Source organism: Notechis scutatus, chromosome 6 (assembly GCF_049901735.1).
Source record: "Notechis scutatus isolate UNSWTSFEM ecotype Mainland chromosome 6, rNotScu1.2, whole genome shotgun sequence".
In the NCBI taxonomy this organism is placed as follows: Eukaryota; Metazoa; Chordata; class Lepidosauria; order Squamata; family Elapidae; genus Notechis; species Notechis scutatus.
Window position 1 is genome coordinate 51,647,172 of NC_142014.1, and position 23,190 is coordinate 51,670,361.

A 23,190-nucleotide genomic window follows, 5' to 3' on the forward strand; every position below is an offset into this window, starting at 1 on the left:
GAGGCAAGAGCGGGAGTCGCTTACCCCCCCGCTCCCTGGAAGCTTGCCAGAGGGCGTGTGGGAGCCGTTGCGCTGTGCGGCGCGTGACGGCAAGGCCTGCTTGAGGGGGTTGGGGGAGCTACGGCTGTTCCCTCCCGGAGAGAAGCTGTAGCGGTGGGAGCAGCAAGCGCGGCCAGGCAGCAGCGGCGTGGCAAGAGGGGCTGGCCATGGACCCGCAGAAGTTGAGTGAGCTGCGGACCTTCGTGAAACTCTGCAAGCAGAATTCTGCCATCTTGCACTCCGAAGATCTGATCTTCTTCCGCGACTGGATAGAGAGGTAAGCATGGAGCCGCTCTTCCGAGGGAGCCCGAGCAGAAAGCAGGTAGGGGTAGCTACGGGAACTTATTCCCGCTTCTTGTGACTGCTGCCCCTTCGGTTCCCTCCTCTCTTCCTGCCTCCCCCCGCCCCCGCCCCCCGTAAGTTAAAGTTGTTGGAGCCGGTCCTGAGATGGTGAGTTTTGGAGGCTAAATTGTTTTCATCTTCTTTTAAGGGGCGGCGTGAATTTTGTCTTTCGTGGGATCGGTTGTAGAACTTGAGAAACAAGGGCTGCTGGATTACAGAGAGTTAAATAAAGTCTTAAAGTCTTGTTAAATACTTGTACATTTGAAGGATTTTATTGATCTGACGCTGTCTGACTCCTTTAATTTGCCTCTGAAGCAAATCAGAGACGATTTGGGGGAATGGAGTACTGAGCTTTTAGTGGCAAGGCCTAGTCGTATCATTGAAACCTGGCCTCTCTGTTCGGTTACTCAACTCATACCACACACCCCCAAAAATCTAGGAAGACTTAAGATTCGCTAGGATCTTCCGTGTTATTTAACTTGCCTAGTTTTAGAACTGAAATTGTTTGCCTGATAAAGAATATGTGAAGGAAAGGATATTTTAAAACCCTTCTGTATTATATCTGTATGCAGAATTATATCGGTCTTGCTTGCATGTAAGTTGCTGGAGCTATAAATGTGATTTATCACCGTTAGTGCTCCAACACAACAAACTCCCGTATCTTAAGTGACAAGTACATTTCTTCGGGTTTTTTTCCCCCTATTCTTAAATCCTTTATCTGTGGTGAAGGTGACTTTAAAGTTTCTTAACTCTAGAAGGCTTATTTTTTCTATGTGGAAAGAAAGTTTTCTCAAATTATGTATTCCATAATATGCAGTAAAACTTTGACTTGAGCCTATGAAAGAATTTAGGGATCAAATTCTATACAGTTCTTCCTCAACTTTTGATCACAATTGAGCCCATAACTTCTGTCCCTAAGCAATGAAGTTGAGTTGTGGCCAATATTACAACTTTTTAAGCCATGGTCATGAAGCAAAGTATGTGGTTGTTAAGGGAATCTGGCTTCCTCCATTCATTTTGCATGTCAGAAATCTGCTAGAAAAGTTGCAAATGGCAATCCCGGAGACCTTAGGACTGCAACCATGGTAAAATACATGCCAGTTGCCAAGCAGCGGAATTTTGATTGCATGACCATGGGAATGTTGAGTTGGGTCATAAGCCACCTTTTCAGTGCCATTTTAACTTTGGTTATTAAACAAATAGTTGTAAGTCAAAGGCTATCTACAGTGCTTTGGAAATGAGGTTCCTCACAGCTATTAAGATTCTCTGCTTAAAGCCCTTGCTGTTCTACCCATTTTACTTTATACGGCCACTTTTTCAAAATGCCAACTTGTTCTTTAACAGTAATTAAGGGGTTAGAATACCTCCTCTGTGAGGAAAGACTAGAATTCAGTGCTGGTATTTATGGTAATGACAATTTGCATAGTTTTAATAGAACACTGAATGAATTCATGAAGGATCATGCTATTCGTGGCCATTAATACTGCTGGTTGTTCTATCTCCTGTATAGTAGGCTGCATGACTTATATACCAATTGCAGGATATTAATCGTAGAAGAATGCCATCACTTCAGTTTAGATTTATGAACTTTGCAAATACATCCCGTTCACTTCTGTATAACATAGAATGTTGGATTTACAGCCTGCAGCAGGAGAATTCTTATCTCTTAGTTGTCTCATATCTAGCGTGAGAGCAGTCAGACTCTTCTTTATGCAGCCAATTACAAGGACATTTTCATATTCTAGTAAGAAACCTCATAAAGTAATAGCAATAGCACTTAGACTTCTATACTGCTTCACAGTGCTTTACAGCTCTCTCTAAGCAGTTTACAGAGTCAGCATATTGCCTCCAACAATCCGGGTCCTCATTTTACCGACCTGGGAAGGATGAAAGGCTGAGAACTTTGAGCCTGGTGAGATTCGAACTGCCAAATTGCAGGCATCCATCAGACGTAGCCTGCAGTACTGCACCACCAAAGCTCATAATATTGATAATGTTGGTTCTACAAAAAGAATGGAACAGCAAGCCCAGACTTTAATGGCCCCACGACATTGCAAAAACATTGATTTCAAAGTGGCATTGAGGAGCCACGCTGTAGATGAGTCTTTCCATCATGTTTCTGGCTATAGCTAAAGTGATAAAGCTAGTTCAGACTTTCCTATCTAGGGTCTTCTAGATTTGTTGGGTTTCAGCGGTTTATTCTTTACCATCATGACTGGAGCAACATTCAGGAAGGTGCTGAATAGTAGAAAACAAATCTAGATAATTGAAGACAGTGGGTCCAACCTGTACCCTGGACAGCTAGTAGGACCCTACAAGATAATAAAAATAAATATTTGTTTATATAAATTAACCATATTACATATTTTATATGTGGCCCAAGACAATTCTGTTTCACTCAATGCAAGCCAAAAGGTTGGATAACCATGATTTAAGATTTTGGGGCAGGTTGTGAGATAATTCTGAATTAGTTGATTATCAATTAGCCCTTTGTAGATTCCAGCTTCCAATGATCAGTCTTAAATGTGCTTCATTTAGCATATAAATGAGCCATAAACATGAATACATTTATGAATGTTGAGCTAAAAAAACCCGAGCAAATCAAAGATTTATACTACATATTTGCACTTGTAATTTTCCTAAAATTTTCTTGGAAAAAAAAAAAGTGTTACATTTGAATTGAATACTATTTTTAAGACATGATACATTTAAAGGGAAAGGAAAATAATACAATAGAGCAAATATTTTAATTTTAGAAAATATTCTTACAATGCAAACAGTGATTCTAGATCATGGGTATCAAGCAAGTGGCGTCACATTACCATCCTGTGATGTATCACAAAATTCTTCTCTTTGGGATGGGCACGGCCTGCACATGACGCATCCGGCCCTGGCACCCCTGTTCTGGAGGATACAATGTGGCATGTCATGAATTTAATAGGGCATAGGTACAATTTCACTCCATTTTTGCTGGGCATTTTTGGGGCAAACAGGTGGGCAAAGTGAAGGTTTGGGGGATGAATACAGAAACATTAAATGTGTATTTGAGCATCAGCAACTTTTACTCTAGAAAATTACTTGGGATTGATGTGCATTTTATTTTTCTTTAATAGTATTTCCCCCTATTGTGTACTTTATAGTTCAGAACACTTTTAAAAAGAATAACTTTCTGTGCTCATAATAATTATCCCTATATTATGAAAGCTATGCTTAGAATAGGATCCTCTTAAACATCCCTAAATATTTTTTCATATTTCTTTGATCAGAAGGCTGAAAATGATAATATAATTCATTCTTCTTAAAGTGGGAAGATCTCTGTCCTAACAATTTAATATTGAAGTTTAAAGCATTCCTGAAAAATGGTTTAGAAAACTAACTAGACCCAATAATATATCCAAAAAAAAATAAAAATCTGCCCTGCTAATTCTTGAACTCATAAACAGATCTTTGCTACAAGATATTATGGATTCCATATATTGCTTTATTTAACTTAAGCCAAAGTGTTTATATTGATATTTGATGATGTCTTTAATTGGCGTTTTTCCTTTTGATTATAAAGCATGGGAGGTACAATACCACCAGCTCCTTGCAAAACTTCAACAGAAACAACTGATGAGGTAAGACAGAAGCTTGGCTACAATGTACAATACTTCGGAAAGAGGATATTGCCTTTTTAATTATCTTTGCAGAGGAAGGGGTTTTTTTCCACATGTTCCGATAGGTTCGATAGGTAATCTCCCCTTATTTTCATTCCTCATGTCTCACCTTGAACTCTTGCAACTCAATTTCCTATTACTCTAAATATGAGATAAATAAAGAAACCTTTATATAAAGATAATGGAAAGTCTAAATCTATCAAAGTTTATTACAGCCATGAGATCAATATAAAATACAAACAGGTATATGTATATATCTCCATCCATCCACCCACCCACCCACCCATCCATCAGTATAAAAAGATAACATTATGGAAACTGTTAACGAGACAGAAGCAGATTGCAATATTTACAAAGACTTCTTCGCCATTTTCCACAATGTGGGATATTTATAATAATTAATACAATATCCTCTAGAATGGCATTAACTACATTTCCCATTTTATTTTCTCTTGGATGTAACTTTACCTTGCAGAAAACGTTATAAGAATTTTCCTTTTTTTCCTGCAATCTCTTTTAACTTCAGGATGTGTTGTAGTTCGTGAAACTTTGCTTCTTGTGATCCTGCATCTTACTGTATATCATGATCCTTTATCTTTCCCATATTGGAAAAATAGGCAAATAATGCTGGCCATTATATTTTTTGTCCATTCTTTCTATAGTCACACAGCACTGTATAAAATAGTATTGTGGAAAAACCTTCCAGGTAAATGCATTGCAGATTCTTCTGTTCCTGATAGAGGGTATTCCACAGCAACACTTTGTTTCCTAGTTTGTTTTTTAATCCCCCCCTCCCCCCTTCCTATTAACCATATTTTATGAAAAGTCACCTTTCCTGCAAAAATCATTGGAAGTAATAATACCCGCCATTCTTTAGATTTATTTATTAATTGAATTATTTCACTCTCGGCCACTGGCAAAAGGAGGTTCTAAGAGAGGTTCTTCCATTAACTAATTTAAATTTATTATTGGTCAGAGCTACTTTTCAATGCTCCCTCTCATTCCGTGTTTATGTTTCCGAATCCACACAGTTTTTAAATTAATTGAATTTTAGAGTTTTTTTCATTGTCCTGCACCAAGCAGATACTTTATAACTTTATATCAGTTTGGATGAGCTCACCTATAGTTATTTTAAAATCTCCCACAAGGAATGTCACTGCATCAATAGTTATCAAATTTACTCCCTGATTATGTTATATTTAAATTGATATAACATTCTATGAGGAAAAAAAAGGATGTCATTAATGACTTTTTTTTAGCCAAAAGCAGAAGAAAAGGCAGAAGAGCCACCAAAACCACCTGAGCCTGAAAGTGAAGAAAGTGATTTAGGTTAGTGACCAGTATTGAAGTCTCTTTGATGTAATTTTTTTATTTTGAATTCAGCTAACTTGAATTCTTCTTATTTGTAATATATGTTTGTAATTTTTTGGGACTTTGCAGAAATTGATAATGAAGGAGTGATTGAACCAGACAATGAAGAACCTCAGGCAATGGGAGATGAAAGTGTTGAGGTAATAGTGCTTGGAACTCTGAATCTATGTGTCACACTTAATCAAAAAAGCAGTTAGTGTGCGACTGTTAGTTCCTTTTTGTTATTGGTTCAGCTAGCAATGAGCCTTTTAATGGTTTTTGGCTAATTGTGTCATCTAAGCATATATATACAGTAGCTAGGTTTGCTATTGACAGGATGAAGAATATGTCTAACTGGAAATAACCAAAAAGTATAACCATTACTTATTTTATTTGAAGCAATACTATCTGGTCAGTTTTGGGCAGCAATATATTTTATCCTATGTTCAGATGACATGTTTAACTGTAAAATCATGTGCAGTTGGTTTGCAGTCCAAAAGCGCACACTTGTGCACTAATCAGCTCTTGGTTAAATGTAATATATTAATGCTCCAACTGATTTTAAATCCAGATACTGTTTCCTGAAAGCATGATAGCTTTGATCTGAATTATAGTTTCTTTGCCTTTGTTTTCTTTAGGTAACAGAAGAAATGATGGACCAGGCCAATGAAAAGAAGATGGAAGCTATACATGCATTAAGTGAAGGTCAGTTATATATGCTACATCAACTTTATCTTTTTTACTAGATACACCCATAGAGATATGCTTGGGTTAAAAAAACTGTTCAGTTATGATGATACTGAATGATACTTAAGACTGATCCTTAAAGTTCTGGCTGGTACTTATTACAGTTGCAGCATCTTGCAGTCATGTAATTACCATTTATGACTTCTACCAGTTTCCTACAAGAAGTTAGTGACAAAGCCACCAAGGAAGGTCACCACTTGAGTCTCTTTTTTCTAAGTCATTTTTATACATCATGTCCAACCAGTTTTCTTCTTTCCACATTTCTAGGCCACCAAATTTAGAATGGATTTATTTTCCACTAAAATTTTATATTTTCAGGTGAACTTGCGAAAGCCATTGATCTGTTCACAGAAGCCATAAAATTGAATCCTCATTTGGCTATCCTGTATGCCAAAAGAGCCAGGTGAGACTTTATATTTGAATATTTCTACTATAAAAGATAGCTAATATAAAGATAGCATAATCTGGACTGTGTTTATGAATTATTTTATAGACTTTTCAAAATTTATCACTGAATAAATGTCTTGTTATACTGACATTCTGAAATAACAAGGCTATTTTTATAGTTCTTATTTTTAACATTTTTAGCAATATGAAAACTTTCTGCCAATCTTCCATTTTTCTCTTGATAGCCATATCCAAGTTTGTGTTTTACTTTGGTTACCACTTTTTCTGTTCTTTAATACTGGTGCATTTGCATATCTTGAATTCCATGGGAAGACTGGAAGTATAGCTAGGCTATAATAACAAAACTTTACAGTACTGATTGTGCTTTATCTACCCTCTTTCTTATATCCTGGTGAATGAGGGAAGAGTCAGCCCAAATCTTCTCCAAATACTATCTTGTTTGTCAGGACTTAAGGAACGTTTTGCTATCTTTGCTTCTTGCCTCTTTCCTCTATAACTGGTTATAGTTTCTAATCACAGTGGCTATATATTATCTGCAGTTTGGGAGCCTGTATACCACCAAGTATTAGTTACTGTTCTACGGAGATACAATAGCATTCAGGGCTTACTAAAAATGGGAATGAACTGGGTATGGCATATCTTTGTGGCAGCTTAAGTTAAAACTAAACATAATGATTATCATTAATTGGAATCAGAAAATTTTAATGAACATTAAACAAGAATTATATAATGGTAGTCTATAAGAAGATTTGATAATTCAGATATATTTAAATAGGTAAATGCAAAATGTATTGAAAGTGCTTATAATTTTCTGGAAAATAATACATGTATTGAGCTGAATAGTATTTTAACTCACTTGCTTAAAGTATTAGGCTGCAAAGCATATGGTATTCTATTAATTTTTAGTTAAGGATGTATACTTTTCATGTTGACAGTGTTTTTGTGAAAATGCAGAAGCCAAATGCTGCTATTAGGGATTGTGATAGAGCCATTCAGATAAATCCCGATTCGGCACAGACCTACAAATGGCGAGGAAAAGCTCACAGGTAAAAAAAACCAAAGCAAAGCAATCCTATCTTCTTTATATCTTAATCATCTTATAGAAAATAAAAACTTTCTAGGTTAAATAGAAAGCTTTTAAGATGTGTTGCTTTTATCTCCACTGCACGTTAACAGAGTAACTTTTAATTTTCTTCAATTTTTAAAAATGCAGAACTTGAAAATAAAGGATATTTGGATATTATTAAAAAGCTTTCTTATTTATACCTATGGCTTAAAATTGTTTTTAACATTGTCTCAAATGATGCTGACTGGAATTAATAATTTTCTTGCCAGGCTTCTAGGTCATTGGGAAGATTCTGCACACGATCTAGCTTTGGCCTGTAAACTGGATTATGATGAAGAAGCTAGTGCCATGCTTAAGGAAGTACAGCCACGTGTAAGTAATGAATGAAAATGTGGATGACAGAAGCTCATGATTTCACTTCTATGATATTTTATGGAACTTGTCAGGGATGGGATTCAAATTTTTTAACGACCGGTTCTGTGGACATGGCTAGGTGGGCGTGGCCATGTGACTGGGTGGTTGTGGCTTCTTTTTTTTGGCACCCCCCTCCCCCTGGCTTTTGGGCCTTCTGGGCCTCAGGGAAGCCTCCTGAAGGGACATTTTGCTCCCAGAAGGCTTTCCTGGGTAAAAAAAAACAAACAACGGAGCCTGGGGCAGGTGCACAGCCCTCCCCCCAGTCCATTTTGGGGCCTCCTGGGCAAAGCAGTCAGACAGCGAGGGGAATCCCGGCACAGCTGATCATAGGAACAGCTGATCATCAGGTGGAGGGAAAAAAGAAATACCTTAAGGAATGACTGGGAGGGGGAGAATGCAGTCAGTGATGTCGGGCATGCACGATAAGGACTGAGTGGGCGGGCAGGGAGGGGGAGGGCCAGCCAAGGGCATGATTTGCTGGTTTTCTGAACTGCACAGAATCATAACCGGTTCTATAGAACCGGTATAATCCCACCCCTGGAATTTGTGCTAAAACACTATCCTGTTTTTTGTGATTTTTTTTTAAACTCCAGTTTTTAAGGATATTGTGGTTCTGTAATTCTAACAATTGTTGCCACAAAGTAATTAAGTTTGCAAGCTTGCCACTAACTTATTGTAAGGCTCTTTAACAAAATTTAACACTTGAAAATTAAATCATTTTTCTCCCTATTACCAGGGGACAAGCTGTAGATAAGTAAAGTATGAATTGGTTCTGAAAACTGCACATTGTGTGGAATAAAATGTTGCTTGAATGTTTTTCTGATGTGCCACAAGGGAGTAGTACTATGAATAACATAACTCAAAAAATTACTGTCCTCTTTTTAGTTACATCATAAACTGGATGATTACATACTAGCTTTGACAACAATTGTGTTGCTATTTCTGGCCTAACATTAAAAGCTTTAGCATTTGACTAGTAGTGATCTCTATTTTAATATTATAGAATAGAAATAATGTTAAGTAATTTTTATTTTATATACAATAAGAATAAATATAGTGGAATTATTTCTGTAACATTGAATTGATAATCACAGCCCCTCTCCTTATTTGGTTTTGTGGTATAACAATGTTTTCTCCAGTGTCAATTTATCCTAGGGTATGTCGACGAAGTAGCCCTGAACCATTTATGTTTCTGCCTATATCACTGAAAATTATTATGGAATGGAATATAGCTTTTTCTTTAGCTTTATCTTACCTGGTTCTTATAAGCCAAAGGGGGAAAAAAACTTATGGAAGTTGGACATCCCAATGCAGCATTACTGACTTCATGGTTTTTGCTTTCTTGCTTTTCCTATTAAGAAAAGAATAGTACCAAGGACATTTCTGTTCTTCCTAATCTGTTGCCATTAAGATTGCTTGAGATATATACCCTCTTTCCCTTATATCTCTGAACCTAAATTTATTTCTGAGACACAAGTAAAACTAGGCTGTGCAAGTTTTTACTTTGTATTTATAGATAATGCAACAAAATTTGCTGAGGAACGTCTACAAAATGAACTACTGTGAAAAAAATCTTATATACTGATAATTTCTTCAGACAGACGTACCATTTCTGAATTAAATAAAGTTTCTCTTCATTGAATTTTTGTTTTAACTGTCTTAGATCTCAAGACATTGGTAGTTCTGATGCTTTGCTACTTGTCTATATATTGTGTATGAAAGAAAAGAAAGAGTTAATAGAAACCAGAAGTTTTTTGCTTTTGAAGAGTTTTACTGTGTTCATTCTGCAGATTAACTTGCAGATTGCTTCTCATAAATTATTTTTATTTAACCCTTAAGGAGAGTTAAGCTGTATTTACTTTTTCTACTGAAATTAACTTTCATCTAAAAGACTGTAGTATATTGCCAAATTTAGACTATTCTTGGGATACTTTAGAGTCATAACCGTGTTGAAGGGAAGAATTAGTGTTGATTATAGCCCTGTAGTTCTTGAGAGAGAATTGACATAATACAAACTAAAAATAGTTATTGTAGAATGCTGGAATTATATTGTATAAATGTTATATATATGTGACAAATAATTTTATTCATCTTGTACGTCAGGCTCAAAAGATTTCAGAACACAGAAGAAAATATGAACGAAAGCGTGAAGAAAAAGAAATTAGAGAAAGAATGGAAAGAGTAAAAAAAGCCCGAGAGGAACATGAGAAAGCTCAAAGGGTAAGAGCTTGAAAAACATGGTGGCATAGTTGAGTCCTTAGAGGGAAAGACTAGAGATGTCAAACAAGAGTTCATACCCCGACACATCATCTATCTAGGAACTTGGTCAATTATACAGCCACCACCTGTCTTCCAAGAGACCCCTCACCTGGCATCTTCTCCTTAATTCTGATGTATGAGAGGACTGCTGTCTTTTCTGATAATTAAAAGGGTAAAATTCAGGGGACGAAAATGAAAAAAGATTGTATAATATATTATTCTGGTCTTATAGAGGTGTGCGATTAGAAATGTCAGCTCCACTCCTTCCATTTGGGAAATAGATTTAAACAAGAACAAATTATATATTTTTTTAAATAGAAAAAGGTTTTATTTAAAATATTTGGTGTTCCAGGCAGACCACAGAATGCTGCTACTCTTCTATAATTAGCGACCTCAGAAAAAGTTTTTAGATTATATCTAGAGAAAAAAAAAATCCTGAATACAGCTGAAGTGGGAATAAAAAAAGGCTGAGCAAAGTTTCCTGCTTAAATAAACACAAGAAACAATAAAATTTAACTAGTACCATACAGACTAGTAAAAATAAAAATTTCTAAATTGTCTTTAAAGAATATGTAGGGAAACAGATTACTGAAGCAATAATGCTCTGCTTGCTTGCATATACTGTACTTTTCCAAATCCTTGTAGATTCCTCCAGAAATTCATGAGACCTGTGCACTGTATGTTCTCCTCATTTCTTAACGGTGGTACCCAGCTGTTCTTCCTCCTCAAGCAGCTCCTGTTTTGTTCGTGACAACTAAAGTTTTTCTTCAAATATTTCATGCTCCCCACAATTGTTTCCCGGTCCAACTTTCTGCTTTGGGTCACTTGTGAAGATCTAGCAAGCAGTCTCCTCTCCAGCCTTTCAGCTGCGTGTGTCCCTCTGCAGTTCCATTCAGGCCCCTGCAGGCCTCGCCCAGCAGGTTGCTGGCTGAAATGGAGCTTCTAAGGGGTGAATCCGATCCTCCAACACTTTGTTCGGACCTCCGTAGACCTACCCCTGGCCTGTTAGGGGCTGAAATAGGGCCTCCAGGGGTTGGATTCAGCCCTCCGTGGGCCTCCCCCATCCCGTTGCAGGCCAAAATGGAACCTCCAGGGGATGGATCTGGCCCTCCGATGCTCCATTTGGCCCTCCTTGGGCTTCTCCCAGCCCGTTGCAGGCTCCATTTCGGCCTGCAAAGGGCTGGGCAAGGCCTCTGGATGCCTTAACAGGGCTTCTGAGGGACAGATCTGCCTCTCAGAAGCTCCATTTCACCCGGCAACATGCTGGGTGAGGCCTCCAAATGCCCAAACGGGGCTTCTCAAGGACGAATCCATCCATCCTAAGCTCCCATTTCAGCCAGCAACGTGCAGAACGAATGTTGCAGGCCCTTTGGGGTTGTTCGTAAGGGCGAACAAGTGCCGTGTTCCTGCAAGATTCATAGTTTGGGGCCTTGTTCACAAACACTAGGGGGTGCTTATTGCGTAACTTTGTTCTCTAGAAATGCTTGTAACCCGGGGATTACCTGTATTAGGAAAACTTAATTTCATATTTTAAAAGTCTTTGTTTCCCCAAACATCATAAAAATTGCTTCTTGCCCAACAGTAGTCAGATTTCCACTTCACACAATATCACAAGGTTGTTTGTTTAGTTGTAAATTAACATAATGAGGAAACTCCTCTATAGGTATAAACTATGTTATATGTTTTAATAGGCATTGAGGTGGTATAATATTAAGTAAGCCATTGGTCCTAAGCTTGGATCCCTGAATGGGTGCAGGAACTCATCTTATGGTTAATTTAGTTCTGATGGGTACTTTATTCTTAGCTGCTATGTATTTTAACACTTGCAATATTTTAATTTTTAAATTTTTGTTTACTGCCCAGGATACTTGATGAATTGGGTGGTCATACAAATTAAACAAGCCACAATTAAAACCAATGTGCAACGGTTTCAGCTCCCCTCCATGCATGGAGAGAAATTTTTTGGGTGGGCTACAGGAACAGAGATTTCAGCTCCCCTCTGTCCTCTTTGCTTGAAACCTCTCCTATTGGCTTCCTCATTGATTTTCTGGGGAAGTTCACAAAGAAGATTAGAAATGATGATCACATGATCCCCAGCGGACTTGGCAACTGGTTGTAAATCTTAGCCAATTGTCAAGCACTGAAATGTTGCGGGGGGGGCACCATATTTTACTTTTCCTGAGGCTGTTGTAACTTTATTCATTAAATGACTGTAAGTCAAAGACTACCTGTAAAATAGTTTACCATTTAACGTATGGTGGTTTTAATGTGGATAAATGGAAAAAAGATTTACTTCCAGTGAACTCCAGAACCACTCCTGAATGGCTTGGTTGACCTAGGTTTGAAGAAAAAATAGGAAGTTCCATCTCTGAAATGGTGGATTTGCATATTCTTATTGGAGACTAAGTAAATATTTTCATGTTTGCAGGAGGAAGAGGCTCGTCGGCAGACAGGAGGACCTCAGTTTGGTGGTTTTCCAGGTGTGTATTCATTTCAAAGCATTTATAGAAAAAATTTGAGCTTCATGTGAATTGGGATCATAATATTTTGCTTTATTTTGGGCAAAATATCTATGTTTTGTACTCTGATTCATCAAACAAATATGGAAGTGCTGTATTTCTGATTTTTGAATATAAAAATTCTGATACTATCGTATTAGCAATTAACCAAGGGTGTGATATTAAAAAGTGTAACATGGATTTCAGCACACAAAACAGTAAAATAGACATAACTATTTCAGTTGTTGACCAATAAAATACAACCTATAAAATGAATAACACAGTCTCTAACAAGTACTATTAGCAACTATACACATAATGTAGCAAAATTTTGCTGCTGTTAGAGAAATAAAATTTTAAGTTATTCAACAGCTCTTTGAGTGCTCTGGAAATTTACATAAAACAGGTATAATTAACTCATGGATTATATGATAAGCTAAGATCTAGTCCACTGTAATACTTTTTCTATAACAATATTCCTTATATTTAGGTGGTTTTCCTGGAGGCATGCCTGGAATGGGAAGCATGCCTGGTCTCAATGAAATTCTTAGTGACCCTGAAGTTCTTGCAGCCATGCAGGTGAGGAATAATAGAGAAAAAAAATGCTGCTGCAACATAAGAATTCTGATTGCTTTTGAAGAACTCCTGTCCCAATTACTATAGATTCTTGCACTACTGTATTTGTTATTTCCAGAAATTTTCATTTTGTTTTTCATTAATTCATTCTACTAAGTTAGCATTTGTAGGATCTCGAAAACAAAAGTTAACTGGAAAGAAAAGGTGCACCCTTCTTACAAATTTTATTGTCACAGTCAGCAGATGTTTAGAATGACTTGGCATTTTTACCCATGTATTGAGTCTTTCCCAAAGAGCTGATATAGGCAGATGTTCTTGTTTGATGGTGTTAAGGGTATCATTGCAGGATGTAAGCTATTCCAAGTAAAGCTGTCTTTTGCAATTGACTCATGGTGACTTCCAGCAATTTTAGTGTGGTTTAGAATAATTAATCAGCTCTAAATACCTCATATATTTGCTAAGTTATTAAAATTTTATGCAGTTTTTTTTTTACAAAGCAGCAATAATTTCCCACTTTATTGCAGTTTAAAATGCATTCCGTAATTGAGGTATCTTTTAAGAAATTGAGGTATCTTTTAAGGCTATAGCAAGATATAGGAGTTGACTTGGAGTAAATAGCAAATATATATCAATATGGTTTAATAGATATCAACATTATCTCTGAACCTTAATTAGAAACATGTCACAAGATTGCATACTCTATAAGCTACCTTCAGTAAAAAGCTATGACTCCAAACCTTGGATGCAAATGAATTATTCATAAGTAGAACAGACTTTGGCTGTGATAGTTGCCTCCAATTTAAAACTTTACAATACCCATTTAGAATAATCAATTGCATATATTTCTGAGGGACAGATTCATAGTGTAGCAGTATTCACTATTCTTTTTTACTGGGGTACAGTATATTTTATTCCTTCTTCTATACCTAGCTATAAAATAAATACTTGGCACATCTTTAGTTTTACATATTTGCTAGTTTGACAATTTTCCATGGCAGTTCTTCCCATAGCCTGTTTATTTCATTGGTACTTTCATCCTTATATTTAGTAGCCACTGACAAACTCTCAATTTCAATCCTTTCTCCTTGATAAATCCCTTCCTAGCTTTTGTTATTCCTGGTTTTAATCACCTCCTCTCCTCTTAGTATTTCATGTTGTGTGGTAGCTTCTTTGGTAATCCCTCTGATCATACACTACATCAGTGTCCAGGTCAATCACAGGGTGCATTTGTTAGGTCTTTGTTGAATTTTGATAGCTGGTCCAAAATAGCATGTTGTATTTACTCATAGTTTCTTGTCCTAAATTTTGCTTTTTAAGTCATACTTTATGAAATGATTCAAATATAATCTAACCAAGTGCATAGTACCTATTAATTTTACTGTAATTTTTCTATTTTATACTATATTTTATGATGGATTGAAGCATAAAACATTAAAGCATGTACATTAAAACTCACATCATATTATCCTAGTGATACATTTCAATACTTCATTACTTTACAGGATCCAGAAGTAATGGCAGCTTTCCAAGATGTTGCCCAGAATCCAGCAAATATGTCAAAATACCAGAATAATCCTAAAGTCATGAATCTCATTGGCAAACTTTCATCCAAATTTGGAAGTCAACCATAAAATTTGTTTTCATTGTAAGACATGGGGGAAGTATTGATCGCTTATTATATCTCGCAATAACACAAGCCATTGTACTGCTAATTCTCAAATGAGAACTAGGGTGCTCTGGATAGAATCCATTTTCCTCTGTTTCAAAAATGAATATTCATAACTGTATGCAAGGTTCATATAAAACCACCCCACCTTTCTACCATGCCCTTAATTTTCTTACTGAAAACACAGTTTGTTTTTAAATTGTATAATTTTTATTTCTTAGTAGATGCAAAAATATAGAGTGGTTGGGGATAAAGTTTGGAATGGAGGAATGATGTTTCTGTTTATGATGGTTTGGGATAATTGGACTGTTTAATTTCTAACACAAATGAGGCTCACTGTTTTTATTTTAATTGGAAGAATTCATTTTCAATTCTTAAATTTACAAGAATTACTTATTAAACTGTTGAAATCAACTCTTCTTGGATCATATCCTTACACTGGAAAGAAGCACCCTAAATGTTGCATGCTTTGGCTTTAACTATATTGATACAAATGATACTGAGACTGGAAACTCTACAATCAGTGTTGAGCAGATTAACATGCTACTCATCTATATCGCAGTGAGCAAATGTTTTATCAACACCAGTAAGCTGATTACTTGAATGATTGGGAGCCCTTTAGTTATTTGTACTGATTTTGCTATTGAATATGACTAATTTCTTAGTTTTGAGGGAGGGAAGCAAAATTGTTCCCATTACCATGTAATATTCATTATTCAATTCAGAATATACGTAAAATATAATTGTGATAAATGGTAATGGCCTAGACACTACTTTAGAAAGTTACATATATCATCTATCTCTAATGTCATGTCATATGAATACATATGGGGCAAAAGGAAGAACAAAAACTATTGAAATCCTTGTTATGAAATATTTACTGACGGCTAACACAAATTTTGTTTTGGTCTCTACCTTTTTAATTATCTGCTCAATGTTGGAGGGCCTGTTATAATTAGGTTTTGGTTTTTTTTCTAGGGCTTTTGAATGTTTCCAGTTCTGTGCTTTGTAATTTTGTCTGAATCCACAAGTGATGTATGTTTTCTGTTTTTAATTAAACCTCAACTGGTTCAGAAATTCAATATATTCTTAAAATAAAATCCACATAGTAATTATCTTGTCAAACTAAAGGAAATATGACTTCATTTTGCTTAAGAAATAGTTATGAAAGTACTTCTAGTTGCCTTTAAAATAATAAAGAATGGTTTTGAAGAATCTTGGTTTATCTGTCAACATTTAATTAATGGGAGGTAATATTCACAATCTCTATATTCTATGGATCAGGAGAAATCTTCCTTTTGATTAAGGAAAATATAATTGGATTGTTCAATGAATATAGGTAGTCCTTGACTTATGGCTTGCAATTAGGATCAGAATTTTGGTCATAAATCATTGCAATCATAAGTCAAGGCATCATATTACCAAGCCTGATTTTTAGACGGTTTTTCATAGTGGTCATTAAATGAATTACTTCAAATTCATTCTCCCAAATGGTTTTTTTGCCTGAAACTAGTAAAAAACATTGCAAATCACAGTCATGTGACCATGGGATAATAACTAGTAATGCAATTAAGGAGGCACAGTGTACCATGAAATGAAGGCCACAAGTGCTTTACAGACCATAAAGCACCTTTTATAAGGCTGTCATAACTGAATGGTTGTTAAATGGCTGGTTGTAAGTTGATGATTACTTGCATATTGCAAATACTTTCAAGATACATTATTTTCTAAAAATAGTATTTTCAGGATATTTAAAATCTCTTCAGGATGAGTTGGGGATTCATGATAACTAGAGCAATAGCAACTAACTTGATAAATGCTCAGATGTAATTTGCAGCTTCATTACAAAATAGGAATCTAATTCTTTACTCTTTTTCGTGGTTAAATGAAAGTAAAGTTATGTTTAATATATTGGAACAGCCTGCTGCAAAAGTTCAGTTTTTTTTAAATTTTGCAAAAGTATATGAATATTTTATTTACTTCATTTTCTTAATAAGAAGTACAGGTAGGCCTTGGCTTACAACCAGGGGTGGGATTCAACTGGTGTTAGTATCAGTTCGGTGATTATGTTTTGCACACGCATGCGTGCTTTGCATGCGCATGTGTAAAAAACCTTAAGCTGTGCCACCAGGACAGCTGATAAGCACTGTGCACAGGTGCACAGCGTTTGAAAAGCCTCTTTTTTCCTGCTTTTTCAACCTCAATTCTGCCACGCAAAACAGCTGAGGTTGAAAAAGCAGGAAATAAAGGACAGATAAGAGCCCAGGCAGGCTGGTGGGCCAAACATCAGCAAATATAGACCCAGTTTGGTGTCTGCTGCTCTTCAGAGCTACTGGTTCTGTAGAGCTGGGCAGAACCGGTAGCATCCCACCCCTGCTTACAACCGCAATTAAATCAGCATTTCTGTTGCTAAACAAGGCAGTTGTGAGTCTTGCCCCATTTTATGACCTTTTTGCCATGTTTGTTAAGTGAATCACTACAGTTATGTGAATAATGTGGTCGTTCAGAGAATCTGGCCTTCCCTCATTGACTTTGCTTGTCAGAAGTTCAGAAGGTTGCAGATGATAATATCAGGACCGTGTGATACTGCAACTGCTGTTAAATACATGCCAGTTGCCAAGTATCCAAAGTTTGATTATGTTCACTATGTAGGTCCTATAATGGTCATAAGTATGTGAATTGGACATGTCACTTTTTAAGGCCATTTTAACTTTGAATGGTTATTAAATAAGTCAAGGTCTACCTGTTTAAGAAAGTGATCTAACTCAGTTGATTACATTGTAGGTCTTACCTATTACTGCTTGTGAAAATTCCACTGTTGCAGACCTTGGCTTGTACCTATGTTATTAGAAGCAGGTAATACCTGAAAAACTGGTTTGAGGCAAAGGCAGCTCAAAAATGTACGTGTTAGAGACTAACTGTTTTACAAAAACTACCCTAGATCTTATATTTGTACACAGACTGAGAAATACATTTAAAAACAAATACTAGCATAATGTTATATAAAACTTGCACAGCAAAAAAAAAATGCAAATTACTCGGTGTGTGTACCTAGTATGGATAAATAAAACAATCTGGCTATCTTGCCCCTATTATCAGTTCAGCATTTTTCCTACAGACTGGTGGTGTAACACTTATCACCCCATTTTATAAACAAAGGAAATAAACTATACCTTGACAACTATAGATGCATCTGCTTGCTGTATATAATTGAATTCTGTTAATCCACTTGGATCAAAAGTGAAAACATTTTTGCTGAGCAACAGGCAGATTTTAGAAGTGACTAAGTTCTGGACCACTTTCTGGTTTTCCATTTTTAGCCAAGAAATATGCTTCCTAGCCCAGACTATGTTTTCACAGTCCATATTGATTCTAAATCAACTTTCTTTTAATCCCAAGAAGAGGCTGTGGGATCCTCAACACAAAAGGTTATTGCTTCTCTTTCTCTAATGTAAACTCTTAAAGTGAACAGTTTGTGATTATTTTCCCTGGAGCATCTCTCTGGAGCTGTCACTACATCCTGCAGTTATTATGCCTCGAGGATAAGGCAAGGGTGTCAAGATTGGAGCTGCTTATGCTTCTTTTGAATCCTATCGCTTTTCAAATTGCCAAAGAACTCAGGGGAAGGAGGGGGTGAGATGGAACGCAGAGGCTCCAGACATCAAACCATGAGAGCCAAGTACCCACCAAGGACACTTCTGCGGATGTCAGCCAAAACGTGGACTACAGGTGAAACTTGAAAAATTAGAATATCATGCAAAAGTTCATTTATTTCAGTAATGCAACTTAAAACGTGAAACTAATATATGAGATAGACCAGTGGTTCCCAAACTTTTTAAGTCCACCGCCCCTTGGTGCTACAAACTCATCCTCGATGCCCCCCACCCAGGGGTGGGATTCAAATTTCTGTGTGCGTGGCCTAATTTGAGGGTGTGGCTTGCTGGTCATGTGACTGGGTGGGCCTGGCCAGGTGACTGGCAAACCAAATACAAGTGGTCCTTACTAAATGGCTGGTTGTTTAGCAAGTGTTCTAATTTATGACTGGCCTCCCCAGAGCTACTTGACCTATTTTTGGAGTTTTGACGGCTTTAGATCAGGGGTCTAAATCCCACCCCTGCCTGTGTGTGTGAGAGAGAGAGGGAAAGAGAGGTTGGATCAGATCTCTCTCTCTCTCTCCCACCAACACCAGAAAAGCCACCGTCAGTGAAAATTCATATTAGTGGTCTCCGGGATTTAAAATTATGAGTTTGGTGGTCCCTGAGGTCCAAAAGTTTGGCGACCCCTGATCTAAAGGGGTGAGCCTGAGAGAGGGAAAGAGAGAGAGAAGAGAAAGAGAGGAAGGAAAAGAGAAAAGGGAAAGAAAGAAAGAAAAGGACAAAGAAGGGATGGAAGGAAGGGACAGAAAGAAAAAGAAATGGAGGGAGGGAGGGAGGAGAAAGATAATGAGATATCTATTCTAATCCAATCACCTGCTCCAGCAGTGTTAGAAGTGGGGGTGTGGGTGGGTGTGGGGGTGTTTTCTCCTTGTAATTTACCAGTATATTTTGGTTTTGTCTTCTTCAGAATTGGCACTGTAATACATTGGGGCAAAGTATTTTTTAGGGTGGAATGGATCCTGTTTAAAGTGTCAACAAAGTGAGAGCTTCCTGATAGTCTTGATCATGTTTTGTCCACAAAACCTTTAATAGAAGCCAAAGAGGTTTCAATGTGCTGGCAAAGATCTTTCAATGTGGAAAAGGGCCTCAGTCTAAACTAGGCCTCATTCAATCTGATGCATCAGGACTCCCTCACTCCCTCTCTCTTTCTCCCTCCCTCCCTCCCTCCCTCCCAGACTGGCTTTGCTCTACTTGATGAATGGACAGATGGATGGATGGATGGATGAATGGATTGGATAGATAGACAGAAAAAGAGGCAGGCAGGCAGACAGATATATTGGTAGATGGATGGATGGATGGGTGGGTGGGTGGTAGGCAGGCAGGCAGGCAGGCAGGAAGACCTTTTGAATGAATGTATGGATAGGTAGGCAGGCAGGCAGGCAAGCAGGCAGGAAGACAGACCTTTTGGATGGATGGATAGGTAGGTAGATAGGTAGACAGACAGGTAGGCAGGAAGGCAGGCAGGCAAACAGACCTTTTGGATGGATGGATGGATGGACGGACAGATAGAATGCGACAGCGGCGGCACCTTGGGAAAGCGGTGGCAGCAGTTTTTCCCAACGTGCTGCTGCATTCGAGGTGCCGGTTCCAGTGCGGTACAAGAGTCAATGGGGTGAGCCTGCAGGGTCAGTGCCTCGAACGCCCCCCTGCCGCCTCTTAGCGTCCCCAGGGGGGCTGGCAGAGGGGTGCTAAGAAGCGGCAGGGGGGTGTTCGAAGTGCTGGCTGGCCCTGCAGTTTCACCCATTGACTAGCACCGCTCTGGAGCCAGCGCCTCCAATGCGGAAGCAGCACGTTACGTGCCACTGGGGCCGCATTCAATGTGCCGCCCCCCTGCTGCCTCTTAGCGCCCCTCTGCTGGGGCCCCCTTGGGGACACTAAGAGGTGGCAGAGGGGGTGATGTGTTGAACACGGTTGTGGCGGCACATAATGTGCCACTGCTTCCACATTGGAGGCGCCGGCTTTGGAGCGGTGCTACAGTCAATCAGTGAACCTGCAGGGCTGGGGCCTTGAACGCCCCCTGCCACCTCTTAGCGCCCTCCTGCCGGCCCCCTTGCCTCTTAGCGCCCCCCTAAGGCATCCTACCCTCCCAGGGGGCAGTACCACCCACTTTGGGAACCACTAAGATAGACTCATTACATGCAAAGCAAGATAGTTCAAGCCATGATATGTCATAATTGTGATGATTATGGCTTATAGCTCATGAAAACCCCAAATGCACAATCTCAGAAAATTAGAATATTACATGCAATTAATAAAACAAAAATTGTACACAGAACAATATCGGACCTCTGAAAAGTATAAGCATGCATACGTACTCAGTACTTGGCTTGGGCCCCTTTTGCAGCAATTACTGTCTCAATGCGGCATGGCATGGAAGCTATCAGCCTGTGGCACTGCTGAGGTATTACGGAAGACCAGGATGCTTCAATAGTGGCCTTCAGCTCTTCTGCATTGTTCGGTCTCATGTCTCTCATCTTTCTCTTGGCAATGCCCCATAGATTCTCTATGGGGTTCAGGTCAGGTGAGTTTGCTGGCCAATCAAGCACAATAATCCCACGGTCATTGAACCATGTTTTGGTGGTTTGGGCAGTGTGGGCAGGTGCCAAGTCCTGCTGGAAAATGAAGTCAGCACCCCCATAAAGCTCGTCTGCAGAAGGAAGCATGGAGTGCTCCAAAATCTCCTCGTAGATGGCTGCGTTGACCCTGGACTTAATGAAGCACAGTGGACCAACAGCAGCAGATGACATGGCTCCCCAAATCAACACAGACTGTGGAAACTTCACACTGGACTTCAAGCATCTTGCAGTGTGTGCCTCTCCATTCTTCCTCCAGACTCTGGGTCCTTGGTTTCCAAATGAGATGCAAAAGTTCTGATGTTGTTTGTTGTTCAGGAGCAGCTTGACAAGAGGAATACGACATTTGAAGCCCATGTCCAGGATCTGTCTGTGGCTCTTGATGCACTGATTCCAGCCTCAGTCCACTCCTTGTGAATGTCCCCAACACTTTTGAATGGCCTTTTCCTGACAATCCTCTCCAGACTGCGGTCATCCCTGCTACTTGTGCACCTTTTTCTTCCACACTTTTCCCTTCCACATAACTTTCTATTAATGTGCTTTGATACAGCACTTTGGGAACATCCAACTTCTTTTGCAATTACCTTTTGAGGCTTTCCCTCCTTATGGAGGGTGTCAATGATGGTTTTCTGCACAACTCTCAGGTCAGCAGTCTTTCCCATGATTGTGATTCCTACTGAACCAGACTGAGAGACCATTTAAAGGCTCGGCAACCCTTTGCAGGTGTTATGGCTTAATTAGCTGATTAAAGTGGGACACTTTGAGCCTAGAATATTGAACCTTTTCACAATATTCTAATTTTATGAGATTATGGATTTGGGGTTTTCATGAGCTGTAAGTCATAATCAACTCAATTATGACAAATCACGGCTTGAACTATCTTGCTTTGCATGTAATGAGTCTATTTCATATATTAGGTTCACCTTTTAAGTTGCATTACTGAAATAAATGAACTTTTGCACAATATTCTATTTTTTTGAGTTTCACCTATATTCTCAAAGCAAAACACCATTTCATAATATGACAACTTAACCTGTTTCATGGGAGGAGGGGAGAATGCTATTATTTTAACTATGCAAGCTTGCGTGGGAAAAGTTTGTTTGTTTTGTGCTGAAATGATGTACTCAATATATCAGTGCCGAAATGATGTACTCAAAGTTTTGCTTTTGGTAATTCCAGAAAGTCTACTTCTGTTGGGTTCGTTAGTTGGAACATTGACAGTTTTATTTTAGTCTCTCCCTACTTTTTAATTTGTATATTTGCACAGTATTTCTTGCTTCCTACATATCTCCCCGCCTAGGTTGAGTGGTCGGTCCCAGGGCTTTTACATGCAGCCAGCAGTCATTTGAAAGGTGCTTTCTTCATCCTTCTTTCTCTCATTTCCCCCAAATTACAACCGTGAGGAGTTGGAGCAAGAGAGAAAATCCAGCCCCAAACCACCTAACCGGCTTCCATTGCTATAGCAAAACTGGAATTTATCATCTCGTTTCTAGCCTGGTTCATTAACCAAGAATTGTATTAATATCCATCCATCTATCATTTTATTTGTACTGAGCACTAGATTTATTGCTATTAAAATGAATTATTGAAAAAAGTTTCATAAATAATTGTCAGGATTAGCCATTTTATTGTGTGAAATTTCAAATGAGCATATTGAGTCTCTGCCTAATTTTATCTGTTGTTCTTGTGCAGTGGCATAATAGGCAAAATATGAAATTAGTGGTAACCATTATAGCAAAGGATGCTACAAGAACTTTGCTTACAGCAATGATTCTTAATACTACACATTTATGGAATATTTATTGAATCATGAAACAATAAATATTAAACCCATTAGGTACTAATACAAAATATTTTTCATGAAAAACCCTCTATATTTAACAAAAAAAATGAAGCGAAGATGACTTTTGAAATATTTGCAAAGCGTATTCAGTATCTGG

General features: G+C 38.0%; 1 protein-coding gene across 1 annotated transcript; it reads left to right on the top strand.

Moving 5' to 3' along the window:
* The first annotated feature begins 33 nt into the window (after positions 1-33).
* On the top strand, positions 34-16,236 carry ST13 (ST13 Hsp70 interacting protein). Its single transcript, XM_026694819.2, has 12 exons — positions 34-316; positions 3,941-3,998; positions 5,297-5,366; positions 5,478-5,548; positions 6,026-6,092; positions 6,453-6,537; positions 7,478-7,588; positions 7,878-7,980; positions 10,126-10,242; positions 12,710-12,761; positions 13,270-13,358; positions 14,858-16,236. The coding sequence occupies exons 1-12, from the start codon at positions 207-209 to the stop codon at positions 14,984-14,986; spliced, it is 1,062 nt and encodes a 353-aa protein (XP_026550604.1). The 5' UTR covers positions 34-206; the 3' UTR covers positions 14,987-16,236.
* The last annotated feature ends 6,954 nt before the right edge of the window (positions 16,237-23,190 follow it).

Coding starts and splice junctions, on each gene's coding strand:
- ST13 (XM_026694819.2), top strand. CDS start 207: ATGGACCCGCAGAAGTTGAGTGAGCTGCGGACCTTCGTGAAACTCTGC. Junction 5,367..5,477: donor AAGTGAAGAAAGTGATTTAG/GTTAGTGACCAG, acceptor GGGACTTTGCAG/AAATTGATAATGAAGGAGTG. Junction 10,243..12,709: donor AACATGAGAAAGCTCAAAGG/GTAAGAGCTTGA, acceptor TCATGTTTGCAG/GAGGAAGAGGCTCGTCGGCA.